Here is a 22,706-nt window from a genome sequence, read left to right on the forward strand (position 1 = left end):
TGTGCCGCCTCCTAACTTCACCTGCACCCAAGTATCAGAGTGAAGAAGCTTCAACATGCTTAGTGTTTGCTGCGGTATTCCCCATTGTTCCAGTTTCCCCCAGAGTCTGTCTCTCTCGATGTTATCAAACGCTGCACTAAAATCAATGTAACACATGTGCAGCGGCGGTTCGATGGAGGGCTCCAACAAAGGCATTATAGAATCGGGCTCTGTATTGTTGGATACCTGAGCTCCTGCCTGATCCGGGTAGTTATTGAAGTGGCTGAAGAGATAGTTGATCCATGATTGTTCTATGATGTAAGAGCCTGGTTCGTTGTTTTGTGGGCGCAGAATCCTATTTACTGTTTGCCAAAAACGTGCGCTGTTACTGCTCTTGGTGTCATGTAGTAATTTTGCCCATGTTTCGTTTTCAGCATCTTTTTTTATGTTCCATTTTATGCGTTTGAACTCCGCTCTTCGTTTCCTCAGCTCCATCCGAAGATAAGAATTTTCAGGCATTGATCTTAATTTCCGTAAGGTCACGTTGACTAATCTTTTGTGTAGCCTTGGTTCTGCTCTAGGTCCTTTTTTTAAGTTCATCTTCATGCCCTCTTTGTGAAGATTGCATTTAGGGGCGGACTTGATTGTTAGTTCATGTGGCAGAGATCCCGTGAATTGCTCCCAGTGTTGGATGTACCCGGCCGCATTTGGTTTTTGTGTGTTATATAATTGGAGGACAGTTTCGGCCAGAGTTGTTAAATTGGTTGCCGTGCATTTGATCCTTTTTTGGTTAATAGAATGGATGGACCCTATTGTTCTATCTGGTTTGAATGCAGTGGGCGTCTTTGCTGATAGATGGCATTCCTGGGGACGATGATCGCTTTCGCCCTTGTCCCCCATTCTGAATCCCAGGATGTGGGGAAATAGGTCCAGACTGGCAAATATATAATCCAGGATTGAGCTGGCTGTTTGTGAGTAGAATGTTTCTACTGGCGGAGAGTCAGTAAGAAATCTTCCATTTAGTGCCCGAAGGTTTTGGTGTTCTAGTTCTTTAAGTAAAGCGTTATTTGGGTGCTTTTTCCTGCCTGGCGGGGAGCTTTGTGGTGGTATTGTATAGATTATGTTTAAAGCCAGAGTCTCTTCTTCTGTTGATGAGCCAAGCATGTTTTGGTTGAAGTCCCCAGTCAAAAGGAGGAGTGATTTTTCCATTTGAGAGACGTACTCCGCTAGTTGGGTGGAAATTGAGTCGGAGTCTTTGACTCTGTGTTTAGGGTGGACGTATGCATTAACCAGGCATATCTCTTCTTCTTTGTTGTTGAGCTGTAGTTTTATCTTTACTGATAAGGTTGTGGATGTGGAAGAGTCCTTAAGGGCTGCCGATGAGATTGTTGTAGTAGATATGTTTGTGGCCAAACCTCCTGACTGGTAACCAAATCTGTTGGTTCTGGTTGCTGCTGTTGAGAAGTAAGTGAAACCCGTAATATGAAGTGTGGATGTTAGCCAGGTTTCTTGCAGCATTACTATGTCAAATAGAGAGATGTACTTTTGAAAATCCGGGTCATCCATTTTTGATGCTAGGCCATTTATATTCCATGAGCAGATGCCTATAGATGGCACCCTGCCCTTTGTGTCATCTCTTATTTGTTGATGGCATCAGGCCTCTTCGGGATGTATGAAGATCGTACGAGACAGTCTTTCCCTTGTTAATGCTTGGTTTTAGTGGAAGGCCCCCCTAGGGCTAACTTCTGTCCGTCCCTGAGGGCTGTCTGCGTTTTTGTTTGGCGGGCTTCCTCTCATGAAGTTGGTCGTGGTGAGACTGCTGGTCTGGTGGGCTTTTGGCGTTGCCCGACGCCCACCTGTTGGGTGTGCTGCTGCCACACTCGACCTAGCTTCCGAAAGCTGCCAGGGCGTATTCTCTCTTTTTTTGGGCGAGCTACCCAAGGCTCCTTTAAGAACGCTTAGGGTTTTTGTCTGTTTTGCCGCTGATTCAAGGCTTTTCCTCCTCTGAAGTGGTGATGGATAAGCTGGTTTTAATAGAGGAACTAGCTTGATGCCCTAGGACTTAAATTGCTCCACTTCCGTTGCAATTAAGTCTGCAACAATACTAGAGGACCAGGTAGTCTTGGTTGCCTCCGGGGTGTTTGGATTTGTGGCAGGCAGAAATTCAACAGAAATTAAGTCATTCGAACTTATTCCCTCCAGCCTGGGAATGTATTCCATTAGTTTAAGAAGATTGCGGCGATTTAGCGTGTCGTGATGCCCTTGCGACGTGTATTCCAGAAGAAAGACGAGCATTTCTGTTGATTGTTTAATGCTTCCTTCCGCCTGGTATTTTTTAGTTTTCTGGTGTGCTTGAACTGACGAGCCCTGAGCTAAGGGGACTTCATGAGATGCCTGGGTAGTGTCTACGCCTGGCAGATTGGCTTTGTGGGTTATTGCTTTAGGAAGGAGTGTTTGCTTTGAGATTGTTTGTATTTCAGAAGTCCCGCTTGCTTCGGGATGCTCAGTTTGACTTGGATCTGGGCGAGTGGTCTTAACTAGTGTATCTCTTGGTTGAACTTCGTGGGTTTGGCTTAGCGTTGAGCAAATCATTCCGTTCCTGTTCCACATCTCGGAAGTTGGCCTAAGTGAATAGTTGCGTGCTGTTATTGGTAGTATGTCGTGGGTGGAAGTTGCTTCAAGTGTTTGCCTCTTCATTTGAGGCGGAGGATCCTTATTATGCAGTGTTAGAGTTCCCATTTGGCCGTCGAGGTCCCTCGCTGTCTTGGTCTTGTCACAGTTTGGCTGGGTGAGTTGTTTCGTCTTTGTTACCACAACTCTATGTACGTCTGTTTGTTCCAGTTGATCTTTTGGCGGAAGTCCTTGATTCAACGGGTTACAGATTGTTTTATGCAGCAGCTGCTGACTTAAACTGAAGGGCGTGCGGTCTTTGTCCTCTGTGGAGTGAACATTGTTGAGAGGAGGTTTGTCCTTTGATGCAAAGAAGATCGGAAAGTATTTAGTAGTAGATGTTTCAATTTTCATTTTATGCTTCCGCCCTTTCCTTTTTTCTTGCCGCCGTTGTTTGGCGTTGAGTTTCTTTGGGCGTTCCTGTCTCATCTGAATTGTTTCTTCGTGTGCGGGGGTGTGATCGATAGTTAACTCTGTTTTGATTCCGGGTGTCTCCTCGTTCCTGAGTGCTTCTTCTTCCGGTTTTGTAAAGCCCTTTTCTGCAGTTGCATTTCCTCTGTGTAGATTCCTTAAGTCTCCTATTAAGTCATTTAGAATGGACGGCAATGTGGCTACTTTATCTAGTGCCTGCCTGCAATTGCAATTTGGGTAGGTGTTTGTTTGTGCTCTCACTATTAAGTTGTTTAAGTTGCCTAACTTGTCGTCGATGCCAGCTGTAAAAACTGCCAGTGTGTTAAGAAGAGTGAGTTGGAGCTCCATTTTATCGGATTGGTATTTCAGTGCGTCTACTGCTAGCTGAATTGTGTTTAGCAGTGAATTCCACGTTGCGGTATTTTGTTCTTTGCCACGCTCATTCTCCTTGGAGGTGTTAGCAAGCTTGTTTGTATTTTTGGCTGCCAAGGGTGAATCAAGGGTTTGGGGCTCTTTGTGATCTGGTGTATAGGTTGCTAACATATCTTCCCATTCTTGTGTGTTGAGATAAGACATTATTGCCCTGCCTTCTGCTTTGCGGCTAAGGTCATGTGGGCTGACTGCCTCCCTGCCTAGGGGGTTTGTTGCTTGCTCATAGATTCCCTGGTCCTTAGGTGATGTGGCGCGTCCAGCCATTAGGTCAGACTTGATAGGAGTGCTGTGGGTTTGGTTTGGCTCGTAGATTGTAAGTCAAGCGCCGGGCCGAGTGATGCTTCCTTGATTGAAAGCGGCGCTTGTATCTGTAGGTCTATCTGTAGGCCGTCCCCAGAAGCCCTATCAATTAGGCAAGTGTCTGCTGTCAGCTATTTTTTGTGCTGAAGTGAGTATCTCATTCGCGTTAGCGTTGTAATCGTCCAATGAGTTTGAGATTGGTGACGCGATTTCCAGATTACATGGGGCCATGCTATCTGGATAAACAAGTGATGGGTTCTGTTTCTTATTATACACCGCAGCAGAGTTAGATATCTCTCTATTCGCGCTTGCGCTTAGAATCTCCAAAGGAATGCTTGTATTCCTGTGCCTTGAGTTGCTGCCTTCCGTAGAGTCTGGTAAGTGATTTCCCAGGGAAAAGGGGCTTATGGGTGCAGGCACTGATGGTTGCGTACATGCTGGGCTCAAAACAGCGGGAAGTAGTGGTGTTTGCAGGCCGTGCAGGTGGCTACTACTCGAAAAGATGGCAGAGCCTGCATCCTTTAAAAATTCGAACTTTGTATATATTTTGGGCTGATGGAGCTTTCTAATAAATTGAGGTGCACTTGCTGCAGACTCAGACTCTGATAATAGGGCCATTGTTAATCCCTGCTGCCTTATATTTTGGTTTGGCCCCAATGCCTGCTCTAATGGCGAGAGATTCACATCTATTCCGATGGCGGGATTTGCACTTGTTTTCATTTTCTTGTGCCCTTTCTCGTTTCCTGATGTTTCATTCGATTTTGCTGTGGGCTTTGGTTTTGGCTCCAGGGGCCCCCTGACCTCATGTCAATAGTAGATAGTAGATGAAGTGGACCGCCGTCCCGGAAGCCGGAAGCCGCCAATGAGAGATAAAAGGGAAATAAAAGGTGGTGAGCGACCGCTGCCCCCTACCTTACTCTTTGCGCCTTTCTAGCCCTTTCTAGCTCGTTTTGCTCCTTTGCTCCTCTGCCAGAAAAATGAGTAGATTGAGAAGACTGTGGACGAAAGTTTGTAGCAATGGCCCCCTGTGGTAGCTGATACTTTGATAGGGAAGGGCTGTGAGGGGGGCTGTGAGAAGGCTGAGGGAATGCTCTTAGGGAAGGCTATGGGTGGTAGCACGCAAAAGCAGGCTGGTTGTCGACTAGCTGTGAGCAGAGCACTAGGGGGGGGGGGGCCTACAGGCAAAGCCGGACCTGGTCAGACCCGCCTAGGTCCACCCACCGGGCTCTTACTTAGAGGCTGCCTCTATCGGCAGCCGCTTTCACGTTGTGCAACAGCAGCAGCCTCACCTCGCCTCCTCTGATCCTGATGCCTGACGGCGGCAGTGGCGGCAGCAGTATCGGCGGTATCCGGTATCCGCGCTGAAAATGAAGCTGAAGCCGACTCTCGCCGTAAGCGGCCGCCGCCTTCTCCCTGCGGCTGCGGTTTTTCGGTTTCTCGGCTCTTCGTTTTTTCCAGCGGTTCTGCAGTTTCTGCTTCTCTGTGCCGCACTCCGCGCTCCGTGCTCCTCGCTCTGCTCTGCTCTCACTCCTTGCCCGAGATAAAGTTTCAAACGCTCCACCTTCACGTCCGGCACTGAGACACTTATCAAAGCCTACCGGCTCAGGATCGAGTCGACCTACTTCGAGGACCGAACCCAAAACTTCGGCACTGAAAAACAAACTAAGTGATCTCTCAAACACTTCGGCACTGAAACAAACTTCGTATCCGAAATCCTCAGCACCAAAATCCTTGGCTCCGAAATCATCGGCACCAAAACCTTCCACACAGGAAATTCTGTCCCGAAGAAAAAATACTGCTCCTTCAAGGAACCTGTTATTAACCCTATAATAAGACATCTTTATACAAAGTTGCCAACAAAAAGAAAGCCAGAATTCGAGGACTCTTATCATATCCCTCTAAAGAGAAGGAGTATGGGTATTAACACTTCTCCATCACCTCTTTCACCTCTTTCACCTTCTTCACCTTCTCCACCTATTGATCCTAATTTACTCATAACACCCACAAATAAACCTCAGCCACAATCTCCAGATTATCAAGATGATGGGGATCAAGATGGGGACACACATGGAGATGTGCCACAAGACAATGCTCTAGGCCCATGGGTCGACTATAACACTGATCCCAATAATGATAACGATCCAGACCTATACCCATCTAAGCCTTCTCCTCCAGATGATGTGGGGTTCATTGAGTTGCTTAATAGAGCTGCGCAGTACCATGGATTACAGCTCCACAAGGAGCCTCTTCAGGAAGATTTTTTTATTTGAGACACTAAGTGCATCACAAAAGACTACACATACACTACCTATGCTCAAAGGTATGTTAAAACATGCAGATGAGGTATTCAAAGATCTGGTGCGAGCTAGGGTCCTCACACCTAGAGTTGACAAAAAATATAAAGCTGCACTTACAGATCCAATTTAAATCAGGGGTCACGTACTATTAGATACTTTAGTGGTATAAAATGCTCGTAAATGAGTTACTTCTCAAACAGGAGATGCCCTGCCTCCTGATAAAGAACCTAAATTAATAGATGCCTCAGGCAAAAGAGTAGCAGCGCAAGCAGCCAATCATTGGCGCATAGCTAACACACAAGCACTCTGAGCAAGGTATGACAGAGCTCATTATGATGAGCTAGAGCAGGTGACCCAATATCTGCCTGGTGATCATAAAGCTAAAGCTCATGAACTCATCAAGGAAGGGAAACTTATTTCCAACACTTCAATCAGGTATTAAAACCAGCGGCCTACTTAGACTTCATGCATGGCTAAGGGTATCAGGATTTAAACAGGAGGTTCAAGCATCCATTTTAAATTTACCATTTAACAAGAAATATTTATTTGGCCCTGCTGTGGACACTTCATTAGAATAAATTAAGAAAGACACTGAGGTAGTCAAATCAATGGGAGCACTGCAGACATCATCCAACCGTGGTTCCTTTCACCGCTCCTTTTACAGGGGAGGCTCGAAGACTATGCCTACTGATGGGTCCTCTACCTCATATGGAGGCAATAGTGAATCACCCTCTACCAGGGTTTATATTCAAGGTGGATTTCGGGGAAACAAAGACAAAGGAAGAGGGAAAGGTAATAGACCCGTACTTCCCCAGCCACAAACAAACAGTGACTTGTCTCCCCTTCCCCCGATCATTCAACACCTGTCAGGGGACGTCTCACTCAACTTCTCCCAATCTGGAATACCATCACAATAGAAACATGGATTTTACAAATTATCCAATCTGGTTATTGCCTGGAGCTTACCAATAACCCTCCAAACATTCCACCACAAAAACACCAACTATATCCAGAACATATACACCTACTCAAACAAGAGGTCCAATCTCGTCTGGAAATGGAGCTATAGAACCCTTCCCGTTACAATAACAAGGGATAGGTGTATACTCTCTTTACTTTCTAATTCCCAAAAAGGATGGTTATCTCAGATCTATATTAGACCTCAGAGAATTAAACCTGTACATTCATTCAGATCACTTCCATATGATCACTCTCCAACGGGTGCTTCCTCTGTTGCAACAAGGCAACTTTATGTCCACTGTGGACTTAAAGGATGCGTACTTCCATATTCCAATACATTCCGCTCAGGTTTGTGGTATCGGGACAACATTACCAATTCAAAGCGCTCCCATTCGGAATCACCACTGCTCCCACAGTATTCACCAAATGCCTGGCAGTAGTCGCTGCACTTCTGACAACATGTTCACATCTTCCCATATCTAGACGACTGGCTCATCAAAGCCAGCACTCTCACAAAGTGTCTACAGCACACTCAAAGAACACCACACTAAATGCACTGCCTCGGATTCACAGTATATCTGTCCATGTCCCATCTTCAACCCTCCAAGACACAAACGTATTTGGTGGGCCACTCTAGGTACACAAAAAGCTCTAGCCTGACCCAATCCAGCCAGAATCCACAATATTCAGGTTCTCATTTAAAAATTTCAGCCCATCCACTCATTACCAGCTCGGGTATTCATGCAGCTACTAGGAATGATGGCATCTTGCATCATGATAGTTCCGTATGCAAGACTTCAAATGTGTCCCCTTCAGGAATGTTTAGCACGTCAGTGGAATCAGTCTCAGGGTCGATTGACAGATCTAGTGTTGGTGGATAGCCGCATAAATCGTTCTCTGCAGTGGTGGAATCCACTGATCCTTTCCAAAGGGCGTCCTTTCATTGGCACAGTTCCGCAGACAGTGCTAACAGACGCATCACGCAATGGTTTAGGAGCTCATCACCAAACTCACACAATTCAGGGATTGTGGAGTCCAAAGGAAAAGCAACTCCACATAAATCATCTAGAGCTGCCTGCAGTCGTTCTAGCACTCAAAGCTTTCCAAACTCACTTTATAGGCAAAGCTGTCCTAATACGCACACATAACTTGACAGCCATGTATTACATACAGAAACGGGGGGGACACACTCTCTCCAACTGTCACACCTTGCAAAAGCCATTTGGAGATGGGCCATTCATCAAAAAATGTATCTCCTAGCGGAACACCTCCCAGGAGTAAACCATAAGATCACAGATCTGCTCAGCAGACAGAGACAACAGATCCACGAGTGGGAACTTCACCCTTAAGTTCTCCTCCCATTCTTTCAGATATGGGGCTTCCCAGACATAGATCTGTTCGCCACACACCAAAACGCAAAATGCCCAGACTTCGCCTCTAGGTATCCACACCCATTATCCAAAGGCAAAGCTCTACGGATGAACTGGTCAGGGATGTTTGCCTATGCTCCCACTCATACCACTAGTGGTTCGGAAGGTCAGGCAAACATCCCTCACACTAAGGGGCCTATTATGATTGCGGTTTTTCCGCATCCTCCGGGCCGGCGGAAGCCACCGCCGGCCCCGGAGGATGCAGAAAAACCACAGCGGACCCACCAAAGACCCACCGCCACATTAGGATGGCTGGTGGGTCCAGGTTTACGTCCGCAGCTTTTCCGCCGCGGTTGGCTTACAACCGCGGCGGAAAAGCTCTAATATAGTGGCGGTGTCTCTCAGACACCGTCCGCCATATTAGGAAGGGCTTTAAAACATGTTTTTCCTCGGCGGGTTTTCCGTCGTGGAAAAGCATGTGTAACTTCACTGCGGGGGCCCGTTGCGGGCCCCCTAGGTGAAGGGGGGTGGGGGCGCACATGGGGGTACCTATGGTACCCCCCTGCATTTGTATGCAGAAATCGGCAGGCACCGCACGGTGCCTGACGCTTTCTGCATGCAAATGCAATGTATGCATTTTTACCATTGCGGCGGATGCAGCTTCAAGCCGCACCCGCCGCAATGGTAAAAATAGAGGATGTGACCGCCAGAGTGGCGGTCACATCCTAATTGCACAGGAGGGAACTCCGCAGGCAATGCGGAGGTTCCCTCCTGCTCTATGGTGGCAGACAGACTTAGGTCCGTCCGCCATCATAATCGGCCCCTAATTCTGGTAGCTCCTACTTGGGCCCGTCAGCCTTGGTTCACTACCCAGTTGGAACTCTCAGTAGTTCCTCATCAAAAACTACATCTCACATCCAGCCTCCTCACTTCAGGACTTCAATCTTTAAAAAAAATTACTCAAAACACACCTTTTTAAAATGACGGTGTAACTTTTCCATTTTTCTGCTTACTGCCCTTCTGCATGTGCATGCGCCAGGACACTCTTGAGTATTTGAGAGCGCAATAAAACTACTTATAACATAACATAACATAACTCTCAGAGCCATGGAGAGATAAAACATCCAGATCCCAAACCTCTCAACCTTGCGATCTGGCACTTGAAGTCATAGAATTTGGTTATCTGAATCTTCCATCAGACTGTATGAATCTCATTAAAGAGGCCAGAAGACCTACTACAAGAGCTTGCTACGCAGCACAATGGAAGTGATTTGTTATTCATGGTGATAACCATATCAACCCGCTTGATGCTTCCGTTCAAAATATAATTTGCTATTTACTACATTTACAACTCTCAAATTTAGCGTACATATCTATTCGCTTACATCTCGCTGCAATAGCCGCTTATCTTCAAAATAGACAACATCTGTCCCTTTTCAGCGTGCCTGTTATTAAAGCTTTCATGGAAGGACTTAAAAGAGTTATTCCTCCCACACTTCTACCTGCCCCAGTGTGGAATCTTAATATTGTCCTTACCAGACTAATGGGCCATTGCAATAAATGTAAACTGCAAATTCTCACTTGTAAAGTTGCTTTCCTCATTGCTATAACATCACTGAGTAGAGTGAGTGAGCTTCAAGCATTAACCATAGAAGAACCATTTTTACAAGTACACCAAAACTAAGTGGTTCTTCGCACTAACCCTAAATTTCTACCTAAAGTTGTTTCTGCCTTCCACATCAACCAAGCTGTTGAGTTGCATGTGTTCTTTCCTCAACCAGATTCTGTGGCAGAACGTGCTCTACACACTAGGATGTTAAAAGAGCATTACTCTATTACATCGAAAGGACAAAACCTTTTCGTGAAACTAAACAACTCTTTGTCGCTTTTGCTCAACCACACAAAGGCAATCCTATTTCTAAATCAGGTACTGCACGATGGATAGTTAAATGCATTCAAACTTGCTATGCAAACGCAAAGATAATTTTACCAATTCCCCCTAGGGTGCATTCTACCCGCAAACTAGGGGCTTCTATGGCTTTCTTAGGAAACATTCCCATAGCTAACATCTGTAAAGCTGCAACATGATCTACACCACACACATTTACAAAACACTATTGTGTAGATGTGTTAGCTAGACAACAAGCTAATGTATGTCAGGCAGTTCTACGTACACTATTTCAAACGACTGCAACAGCTACAGGTTAGGGAGATGACTGCTGTATAGTCTATGCAAAGCATGTGATCTACAGCTCACATGCCTCGAATGGAAAATGCTAACTACCCAGTATGCATCTGTTCTTGGCATGTAGAGCTGTAGATTCATATGTGCCCTCCCACCTCCCCGGGTACCTGTACCTGTTCCAGCACTATCTTACTTAGATACATATACATGGACATCTCTATTCTACTCCTACTAACTCCATTCTCAACCTCTGCGGGAAAACAATCTAGCAATTTATTTATTTAAAGAGTTTTATATAGAGCTGGCTAGACCCGAAGGTATCAGAGCGCTTTACATGAGAATCAACAATGTAACAGAAAAAGTTCAACAATTACACAATAAATCCCCAAAAAATAGGCAATACAATTAGGAGAGGAGAGAAAGGAGAGAGAAAAGTAACGGAGGGGGCAGGGAAGGTGAGAAAGGGAGTATAAGGGAAGATACAATACGGAGAGACGAAAAGAAGTCTATCACCCAAAGGAGGAGTTACCTACCTTGTGAGTGCAAAAGACTTCTTCGAACAAAAACAAAGTGGAAACATCCGTACCCAACACTAGATATGAATCTACAGCTCTTCATGCCAAGAACAGATACATACTGGGTAAGTAGCATTTTCCTTCTGGAAGCAGCACTGGTTTAGGAAGCATTCTAGATCTTTATGAAGCAGTCCACATCACGGGTTTGTCTAGATACTAGGCATGATAGAGTCAGATACTGAAGTCCGTACCTGAGAAGGATTGTGAGAGTGTTTTGTGAAAATATATATTGTAAGGAACAGAGAAAAACAAAAAAGTGATGACCGAATTGCTTAAATTAATCTCATCCTTGGTAATTATTGTGGGCTGTGATCCATTCCATTGTGTTTTTTGATCCACTGTGCCACCTCAGTCAGGAACCAGCCAGCCCGAACTGCTAGGTCCCTTCTGAAATAGGACACAAGCAACTGTTTCTGCCTATGTGGGCCTCATCAGTGGCATTCAGCTTGAGACCTTTGGTGCTCTGAGCACAGATTTCATTTCTGGGCATACATGTCACACTTGGAGTGCTGTACTGAAGAAAACAAAAAAGTGATTGCTGGACAGAACTTTGGCATTGTTAATGTTTGTGATAAGTAATTCAGGATTTCAGAGAGAACTTTGTTTACATTACATCTGAGCATGGAAATACCCTAAGCTTTCAGGGTTAGCTGCTGAAGTGTAGTTAGAACATGTGTGATACATTCTGAGGGTTTAGGATGAGCCTACTTTTCCTAGTTGTAAACTACCTGGTTCAACCCATGCGAAAGTGGTGTGTTAAATAAGGGTGGGCAACATTTTCCATTCTGCTCACAGAATTGGGTGCATTTTGTCCACCCCGTGTTAGTCTTTAAGGGGAGTTCTGCCCAAATTCCGCCAATTGCCATGTGGCATAATTATTCTCCTGCGAGGCTGCAGAATATGTGAGCTTGCAAGTGAGATTTGGCATCCACTTGCACGAATTCTTAACGCAGGAGTTCGTGGTGGATTTTGGTCAGTGGGCTGCAGTTTGAGGAGTAGATTTGCTGCAGCTCGAGTAGCACTTTTGAGCAATCCTTGATGTTGTTTGCCCTGATTTCGGCGCTGCCAGCGCTACCGCCACTACATTTTAGCACTAGTTGTATATTTCCCACCCATTGGCCGGATTCTGTGGAATCTCGCAGAGTTTTTCTGTAACTCCATGGAATTCCGCAGAGTGAAACTGCGCCAGTTCCGCCAACCTCTAGATTTAATAGTGTTAGTCCAATAGGGGAGATGAAGGTGTTTCTCTCTCAACTGGTGGCCTTATACCTTGATACTTGACAGTGAAAGCTCTAAGCTTTTTTCTTTTCTTTTTAAGGAATAGTTAAAAATCCTCACGTTTTTCTTTAAGATTGTTGATTGCTGGAAAAACATAGGGACATGTTCTTCTTTATTGTTTTTCGGCGTTGAACTGAGTTTGGAGGTAGTTTTTATGAAAGGAGGCAATTGCAAGACATCTGTGCATTCTGCCTGCCTGAATATAAGCTAAACTCGTATAGGATGATATTGTTAAAAGATGAGAGTGACTGTAGCATGATTGCCCCTTGACCGTCTCCTACCCAGCTGGACATTGGGCATTGTGCCTCCTCGTCTCCCCGCTATTACTCCTTCCTCCTGTTGTTTGTTTACTGTACCTACTACGCTATTGTAACTGATTTAATTTGTAACGCAATCTTCCTCTGCTATAGCGCTCTGATACCTACGGGTCTAGCCAGCGCTTTATAAACCTTTTGATGTACCTTATAATGCAACGTTCCCCTGGTTATGTGCTCTGATACCTCCGGGTCTAGATAGTGCCATATAACCTTTGCATATCAAATAAACTAAAAATTTACTTTTCCTGAACGCTGAGACCTGAGCAACATGGCTGATGACCAGTGGAGCTGCTTGACAGCTAATGAGGAGTATGGCCCTGGTTTTCCCCCTTGACCATCATCTACCCAGCCGGACATTGGGCATTGTTCCTTCTAGTTTCTCCGCTATTACTCCTTCTGCCACTCCCTCCTTCGAATTACTGTAACATTCTTTTATGTGTACTATTCATTTCTATGCTTTTGTATCTGATGTAACTTGTAACGCAACAATCCTAAATGTAAATCTCTCTGATACCCTCTTGGGTCAAGTTCGCGTTATATAAAACTTTATAAATAAATAATAAATAAATTACTGTAACAGTTCTACAAATATTGAATGATCCAAGTCAGAATAGCTTTCTGTTGTGTATGAACCACACTGCAGCGGTAAGCTGCGGTGAAAATCACTGGATTAATATACTAGTTATAGAATCCTAGAGGTCCTGATGATTCTAACGACAGCAAGAAGGGAGATGGAGGTTAGCCCTTCAGAGGGATATGAAATGGAAATACATTGCAACAGGTAACCAAACCAGTAAATGGGTTATTTTTTTAGAAAGATTTTTTGATCTTTTTTAAATTTGCCCAAGCAAAACATTCACCCCTCCACAGTTTACTCAACTTTTATTAGACATGCGGCTTAGATATGGCCATAATTAAATGGGTTTATAGCTGAGCGATTTTGAGTGTTCAGGATGGACTATGAAATTCTGAGTGATTCCACATCCAACCGGATTCTGTTTTTATCTTCTAAGGGTGCTCCAGTGATTGAGTTCCTGCAGACTGCACTTCAAGACAAGAAATATTGGGATGAGCCAGAGAAATTCAACCCTAAAAGGTTCCTGGATAAAGATGGAAAACTAAAAAAGAATGAGGCTAATATCCCTTTCAGTGCAGGTACTGAGAAATATCTCTCTTTCTGTCTCCTTCGTAACAATGTCCTGTATCTCTCTTTCTGTCTATAGATATAACTATTACAGTATATAGCAGGATGAAGTACTGTAATATCCATTTCATTACATTTTCCTTCGATCTGATTTCATAAATAACATCTAATAATGAAACTGCATCTTAGGTAGACTCTGATAACAGATTAAAAGCATGTTCTGATGGGATGTATGACATGACAACGCGGGCTTTTACCCCGCGCCGCCATTACGACGCTGCTTTTACAACGAAAGTCGTTACAACGACTTGCGCTGGACAGTGGCATAGTTTAATTTTCTATTCCAACTCCAGCCCACGTTACAGTAGGGAAGGTGTTGGAATAGAAAATTAAACTATTCCTTTTCCAACAGCGCCCTCCAGCGCAAGTCGTTGTAATGATTTGCATTGTAAAAGCAGCGTCGTAATGGCAGCGCGGGGTAATGCCCACATTGTCATGGCTGCTCACCGTGTTGATGTCACAGTGATTCCTGCTCTAACACCTACAGAGCAAGAACCTGCGTTCCTTTACTTCATAGTCTGAATATTAGACGAAAGTCACACATTCTTCTCTGTCGCAGAAGAGTGAATGTTTTGTATTTTTTCCCATGTTAAGAATTATTAGCAGTTATAACAAAAGATGTGATTTCTGAGTTCCCTTTCCATTGGCAATCATCCCGACTTAAGTATATAGGAATCTTAATTAATAGAGGGCTGGATAATATAGTCTCGGACAATTTGACTCCTTTAATCGCACAAATGCAACGAGACTTCGATAAATGGAAGTGTTTGGGCTTATCCTTATGGGGACGGGTCCAGGCGGTCAAGATGGTTACGCTTCCTTGATTTCTTTATGTTTTGGGTATGCTTCCTTTTCACATTCCCTTAACCAGTCTGCGATCCATTGACTCCAAAATTAAACTTTTTGTCTGGGGCACGGCTAAACCGTGTCTTACCTTTGCAAAATTAAAATCTCATCAGTTACAAGGGGGTTTGGGTCTCCCTTCTATCGAACATTACTCACTTGCTCTTCATCTCTCGCAACTTGTCTTTTTTTTACCTAAATCTAAAGACATTCCTCAATGGGTTCCCCTTGAACGTCACTTATTAGCTTCTGGTTTTGGTTTGTCCCTTCTATATGGTAAAGGGGTCAGTTCTTCTGATCCTAAAAATCCTATCTTATCTGCAATGTTGAAATCCTGGCAGAGAAGTCATCGTATACTTAAATCTAATTCACGTATCCATATCAAAGCTCCTTTATGGCTTAATTCTGCCGTTCGTGTTGGGGGTCGCACTCTGTCCTGGCCCGTATGGCAGGAAGCCGGTATCCAGACTATAGATCAGTTATTTCATAATAACACTTTTAAATCTTTTTCTCAGCTATGTGAGGAATTTCATCTACCATCCACACAATCCTGCAAATACACTCAGCTTCAGCAAGCTCTTACAAAACATCTAGGCCCTCCGCCTGACTTGATATCTGTATCTCCTCTTTTGTCCTACCTACAGTTATGGGGGAATCTTAAAGGTATAACTTCTGGTCTTTATAAAACTTTTTTGCATCCTCTATTTTTGCAGCCTCTCTCGCACGCTCTCCAGTTGAAATGGCAATCTCGTCTATCGGTTGTCTATTCTAACACTCAATGGGATCACATATTGGAAGGATTACATAAGGGAGTTCGTGAGGCCCAACTTACATTTTGCGTTTTTAAAATCTTGCATGAGTGGCACTGGTCTCCAGTCAAATTGCATCATGCTAAGTTAATACCACATACTTTGTGTTGGAGGTGTTCGACACCTTTTTGGCTTTTTGTACGGAAGACGTTGGTCAACACCATGTCACTCCCTTTACCCCCTACTTCTCTGAATATTATTTTGCATGATTTTCGTAGCCTTCCGAAGCTTTCTAGACCACAAACTCATACAGCTCTGGCCACGGCAAAAATTTGTATACTGCGACACTGGAGGTCTCCTCTGCCTCCTTCGCAGGAAGAGTGGTTGGTGGTGATGATGCAAACGGCTCTACATGAACGTACAATTTATAATTTACAGGATCAAGCTTCCATTTTTCTCCAGGTGTGGTCCCCCTTTCTGGATGCTCCTGTGCAGAATGATTCTGTTTCCGCTCCTTCTTCTCCTCTGATTGTTCCACCTTCTTAATTCTTTTGTCTTGGGTCCTTCTTCTCGTATTGTTCAGCTTTCCATTTTCTTTCCCTTATTTCTTTTTGTGTTCACTCGTGTTGCTCTGGGATTTTTGCTTATTCTTTTCTTTTCTTTTTTCTCTTTCTTTTCTTTTTTCTTCCTTCTTCCTTTTTCCTTTCCTTTACTCTTCTTATCTAATGCTTTTCTTTTGTAGTCTTCTCCTTATTATTGTATTTCGGATTATGGAATATACGATCTCTTTATGTCCTCATATTTATTATATTTTGTATCATGCTTCTCATTTGTACTATTTTACTTATCAAAGTTATTATTTTGCTTTATCTTTTGCATCTGTACTTTTATCTTAAAATATCTAATAAAAAATTTCAACACAAGAATCATTAGGAGAAACTAGGAAGGGCCACTGCATCTACATTGCACACACTTTACAGGTGATGTAACTGGCCATGTGGAAGAGGGACTCGAGGGTTTTTGATGCAAGTGCATTGTAAAAGGAAGCGTCTGACTGGAGGGATTCTCAATTATCATTTCCAGTCCACTGATGGAACTTTAATTTTTTGTAATGCCCACGTATGCCTATATTATTGTTTCCCTGCATGCCACTATACTGCACAGATTTCCCGCTTTTATATTCTTTTAGTATGCCCTCATTGTTTTCATAATTTATTATTATGCATAAATCTCCTTGTTTCCTCCAGCATTACTTTACATAAGCGTATTGGCCTCTGCATTCTCCCATTTAGGGGTATTTGGGAAAATGTGAATAATTTCATGGAGAGTTAAGGACATTTTCAACTTTTTCAAAAGGATTCGATATATAATATTTTTAATTTGCTGAAATATGGTGATACGTTTGAGAATCTGCAAGTCATTCAGGATAATTAGAACTGTCTGCAGTGGCATGACCTGTCAAAGTTCATACATATGACAAGGATGAATTTCTGTGTGTATCATTCAAAGTAACGATATAGGTTTAATCCAAAATGTATGCACTTTAATACAAAGAATCATAAGATTGTCCCCATATGATCAGAATGTGTTACTTCCCTAGAAACTATGAAAATGCATCCTGGTTAGGTCCTGTCTGTGCACTCACTTTTACCTACGTAGCTGCCAAAAGTAAAAGAGTGCTTAGCTTCTCCAATAGTCCTTTTGCTGCAGCAGTTTTAAAAGCCATGCCTGCATTTTGTGCTAGATCCGACCTAATGTTGCATTAAGGATGGCTTTAATGGACTGGTCAACCACCTTGCCATTGCTCTTTAATGGATCAACCTCCCACATGACTGGAAACAGTTGCTGGTGTCATGGAAGCAGTAACTGACAGGTAATGTCAGACATTGCACCAAGTGGGGAGCTTTAGTATTGCCCCTTTGCTGCTCTACATCTGTCTCAACCTTGTATTCATGAAGAGTTACCCTCTGCCAGGAGATAACCTGGCTTTCATGGGACAAAACTGCGGGTGCTGTTGAGCATGAATTCCATGATGGTGACCCATTTCCCTCAGAAGTCTCAACCAACAAATCTTTCAGTAAAGCAAATCAAACAAGATCACTAGGCTATTTGGAGCATAGACAAATCCCTTCTGATCAAGTTTTGAAGTTGAATATACTAATTGGCACACTTTTCATTTCAGCTCAGGCATTACCAGATCACAAACTAGTACAACTATGCGGTCTTTAACCTCAATCAATGATAAAGTGCCATTCAACAACATTAATCAGTGGAAAAAGTATGGTAACTAAAATCAAGCACAATGACATGCAACATATTAATAGCCATTCATTATGAGCAAGAGTCTCATCTGATTGACCTACTGTAATGGGTTTGTAACTGCATGAAGAGTGAAAGGCATGCAAATGGAATAATTTCAAAGTTCTTTGCAATTTAGAGGGGTACCAAGAAGGGTTTTCTGTACTTTTCAAATTATTTTTAGAGGCTTTCACTGTTGCTCTTTGAAACTGTGCAAATCCTGAAAGTTTATTAAAAAGAGGTGACAAGATTAAAATGTTATCATACACAAATGCCATGCTCTTGCTTGTGGTTATACTAGACAGATTAATATCAGCAAATTCTAGAAGTAGACAGTCATCAAGGACTGTCTCAGGGCATTCTACGAGTTAAAGCAGATTCCCAGCACTAAAAATTCCTAAAATTGAAAGTATAACAGTTATGAAAATGTTGCCCTTTTAGTGTTATGACAATATTAAAATCTGTAGATACTAGAGCAAAATTATTTATATTAATTTGGATTTTCTAAAAATATTTTACTGATCAGTTTAGCTGGCACTCGATTTGATAATGGCACAGAAAGCAATCTTTAGGATCTCCTGATGCAAGTATCCTCATTATGAAGCGGAAGCTAGTGGAAATACAGATTACATGGACTGTAACAAAATTGTATAGCGATTTAAGAGCTGTGACAATATTATGATGGTAGGGAAGTTATCCCCAATATGCCGAAATGCATAATATAGAAATTGGAATAGCTAGTACACAGGTAGTATGGAAGAATTTGATATATAATTCATCTACAAGATGTAATTAAAAATGGTGTATTAATATCTTACAAGAATTTCAATAGAAAATACAGCTTGGATTACTATACGACATTAAAACTGGTACTATAAGATTTTTTAAGGCATTTATAGATAAATGGAGAGATGAATATGGGGATAGTAGTGGACCAAATATGTAAGAGGGTGACAAGTATGTACGATCTCACATTTATTAAGTACGGTTCTGAGACCCTACCCTATGGATCTTTTCTTAAAGTGTTGAATCAAAAGCTAATTCATTTAGAGTGACATTTTATCTGCTTACCTGAATGTACTTGTAGATAAGCCTGAGAGGCTGTCCCAATAAAATAATAATTTCAGAATGTATTTGAACCCTATGAAAATAAAAACATTGAATTATATATTCAGATTTGTGTGAGAAATGCCTAAAAGAGATGTATTGTGAATCTACAATCACATATCCATGATATATAATAGAATTAGAAATTTTGCAGGGCAAATTGAAATGATTGTGAATTTAAGATTTCCGGCAAAACCATAATTTTATCACATCCCAGACAAATTAATAATTCATTACTAACGGAATTCTAGATGATATATCACAATTGAAGATTGGATTAATAAATTCATGAAGTTATCTGCTATGGAAAGAAACACCTTTTCAATTATAAATATGCATGCCATTTCAGCATGTCTTTATAGACTGATATGGCTCAAATAAGTCTCCTTTTATTAAGAGACACTGTGTAGGTTACACTTTATTTTATGTAGGATGTTTTATCTTCATCTTAATGATTCTATAATTTTTATAACTATTTAACTTCAAATTAGGAAGTGTTATCAACTAATATCCTAGTTATCCTAATATATTCCCTTGAGGCCTCAAGTCAAAATTATATTCTCAGTTTTCATTCTGCTCTGCGAGTCAAGCTTTTATTCATCAAACTGACGCATATTATGAGCACATCAGTGCTCCGAATTCTGCTCAGTCCTATTATCAGGTTTAAAATAGGAATACAAATTTCATTTTCCAGTATCATCATAACGTCAGCCCTCTTATGTTGTTGTCATATGAATATGTTCAATCTATTACTGTGCTAATTTTTACAATCTAATCCTCTGAAATGTTCTTACCATTTTTTCTTCTTCAGGAAAGCGTGTCTGCATTGGAGAAGCTGTGGCTAAAATGGAAATATTTCTTATCTTCATCACTTTGTTTCAGAAGTTCTCATTCAACGTTCCAGCTGGTGAAAGCAATCGGATCGAACTGATTGGTGGAGGCATCCGGATTCTTAAGCCATACAACATATGTGTTGAGGCACGAAATCTGTAAAATGAGTGCTGGAGCATCTTGTTTATAAATGCAGTAGACAGTTGGGGGAAATCAAAACTCTCAACGTTCAATTTTTTCAGTTATTGCTTTATTTTCAAGGCAAAAACCTGAGGTGGACTCTTCTTAGCAATTTCTTGTTCTTTGACCTACTGAGCATTGTGAATTAGTCAGTCATAATACATGTTAACGTTTCAGCAATGGAAATCGAGAGCTTCCTCTACTTCAATCAACTATGACTGACCATTTTAGCCAGTTGAGATTGCATAGGTCTTGTGCTGGCTTGGGGTCATTTTATGTGGTTGTTGCTAGTCTTCTTATTGTCACACAGGTAACTATGTGCGCCTTGTCCAGAATTTCTGCACTTTTGTTAGATGTATTTTTACCTGTAGTCGGTGGGTGCATAGTTTCTGTGAATATGATCTACTTCCTCATAGACCCAGGGTGCCCTGCCATATTGGTACTTATACACCCCAGTATACGTCTAGGGTGTTCAATTAAACTCGTAGCAGCCTTTTCGAATATACCCAGAATATTTTATACAAAACTTGTATCATTATACTTGCTAGGTGCTATATGCCTAGGAAAATGCCTGGTTTGCGCCAGGTTTACACATCGTGCTTATAAATGCATTATTCTTGCATCCTGTTAGGAATCTGTTTATTATACCTCTTAAGTGTTCTGTCCTGTCCTTCTGGTTTTATGCCAAGGATCTGTCGTGATGCTGTCAACAGTCTGTACCATTATAGATCAAGGATGCCCTGTTCTATTGTGGAAGCCTGTCCCACCATAATTATAGGGTTTTGTGACCCATGGTAGAAGTATTTTTCACTATATGCTCAGGTTGTTCAGTAATTTTGCTTAGCCATGATCCTGAAAGTATTGCCCTGAAATTCTTGTAGTTTAATCGGCAGCTAAAATCCATTCTCCTTTGCTTTCACTTGAATTTCCCCTTTTTTCCTCAGCGTTCTCTTTGTAAATATATATATGTAACAGTGATGGAAAGAAATTAATGATAGCATTGCTATTGTATTTTGTTTAAGTGTTGTCTTTTCTGGTATCAGTGTATGAGAGCCTGTGGTTCCTTCTCTTCACTATATCTGAGCACCGTTTTCTGTTATGAACATTCAAGAGCTTTAACTGGCTCTCCCAGCTTCTCTGTGCAGTTACATATCTGAGAAATATCTAAAAAGTGACTATTTGTAGGAAATTGTGACCGTGGGAAAGAATTAATCTTGCTGCAGGAGAGGAAGGTTTAGAGAGAGATATTCTTGTAAGTCTCACTTGTTTCTTGATAAATCACTATGATCTAATAGACAGAGCTCTCTATTAGTGTTGAGTGACAGATGCTCTGTGTACTTCCTGAAACACTGCTGTAAAGTGGAAAGTTTACCAGAAAATCAGAACTCACATATCTAATGCAGAACAATGAGAGGAAGAGAGATGTTAAAGGCTACACTGCAAAAGGTTTTTACTTTCTATATCAAGCTATCACTTATTAGACTCTGTGAAATTAGTCAGGAGTTACTACATATATTATTTACCTTAAAGTCTGAATAGATAACAAGATAGGAGCAATAAACTAGAAAGACAAGTTGTCTTTTCTCATGTAGATTTTCATGGAACAAACTGCAAAAAAATCCACTTTCAATATTTAAGAATCTTACTAAATAAAAGTTTTGAGCAAAATAAATGTCCTTCCCAAATTTCACCTATTAAAAGCTGAAAAAACGGATTCATAGTTTAATCTGGTTAAGTGTAATCTCTGTTTGACAAGCAATATGCATTGTAAAACAAAATGTAAAAAAGAAAAAAACAAGACAACAGGCCTTTTCCATCTGTGCACTGAGGATATGAAACAACATCCCGGTATCTATCAAGACCCTCCCAACCCTTCTCCAGTTCAGGAAAGAGTTGAAGACTCACCTCTTTAAAGAACGCTACATCAAAATGCATTAACTGTCCACAACTCAGCTTCCTCATTCACTTTAATGTTGCCTTTGACCAGGTACTGAGCTCCACTGTCTTTTGGCTAGGTTCACTGTATAGAAATAGCATTTACATGTACATATATTCTTTGTCTCCTGCCAGTGGATAATCTTTTCCTCTATGGTACACTCAACTGTGCTTCAGTAATACATCGATTGTGCTTTATATGTGCCAAAAATAAAAAATTCAACAGAAACATCTCTTGATTTCCATAAATAATGGATATCTGGTGTTGGTCCATGAGAGCCAAACCCATGCCAGAGTTGCAGGATATTCACATACAGACATTCCATCTGAATAGGAAATATTTACTATTCCATGGTTAGTCTGAAAATCGGGCAATGGTTCGCCCTCATTGAAGATGTTTGACAAATGTTCGCCATTCCGTTTGGACAAATTATTTTTCCATTGTATTAGGAGTCCTAACTATACTTGTTTGCCAATACAAAGTACTTATAAAAAAAAGTATATTGATGTTAATATGTAAATGATATCAAAAATACATGCTCCATTGCAAATTACAAGGTTTTACTTTAGAATACTTAAATAAAAAAGACCAAGAAAAAAAATACAGGTATATTGTGTTTCAGTAGAATTGTTTTTCTTTGTGCTCCCAGGATCCATAGAGGGTCCATGTTGTAAATGCGTTACCAACGTCATTGCTTGATTGCGTCCATTAAGCAAAGTGAGAGAAGATGTATAATGGAATGCTTTATGCACATCTATATATATTTCACACAAAAAAAAAAAAT

General features: G+C 41.8%; 1 protein-coding gene across 1 annotated transcript in view; it reads left to right on the plus strand.

Annotated features, from left to right (window-relative positions):
* The window catches only part of LOC144770291 (cytochrome P450 2B2-like), a 393,669-nt gene extending 371,146 nt beyond the window's left edge, over positions 1–22,523 (plus strand). Inside the window, exons 8-9 of the mRNA XM_078654687.1 lie at positions 13,788–13,929; positions 19,787–22,523. Of these exons, the coding sequence (XP_078510813.1) occupies positions 13,788–13,929; positions 19,787–19,968 (324 nt within the window). The 3' untranslated portion in view covers positions 19,969–22,523. The remainder of the gene's footprint in view (positions 1–13,787; positions 13,930–19,786) is intronic.
* The last annotated feature ends 183 nt before the right edge of the window (positions 22,524–22,706 follow it).

This window comes from Lissotriton helveticus, chromosome 7, assembly GCF_964261635.1.
Source record: "Lissotriton helveticus chromosome 7, aLisHel1.1, whole genome shotgun sequence".
Lineage (NCBI taxonomy): Eukaryota > Metazoa > Chordata > Amphibia > Caudata > Salamandridae > Lissotriton > Lissotriton helveticus.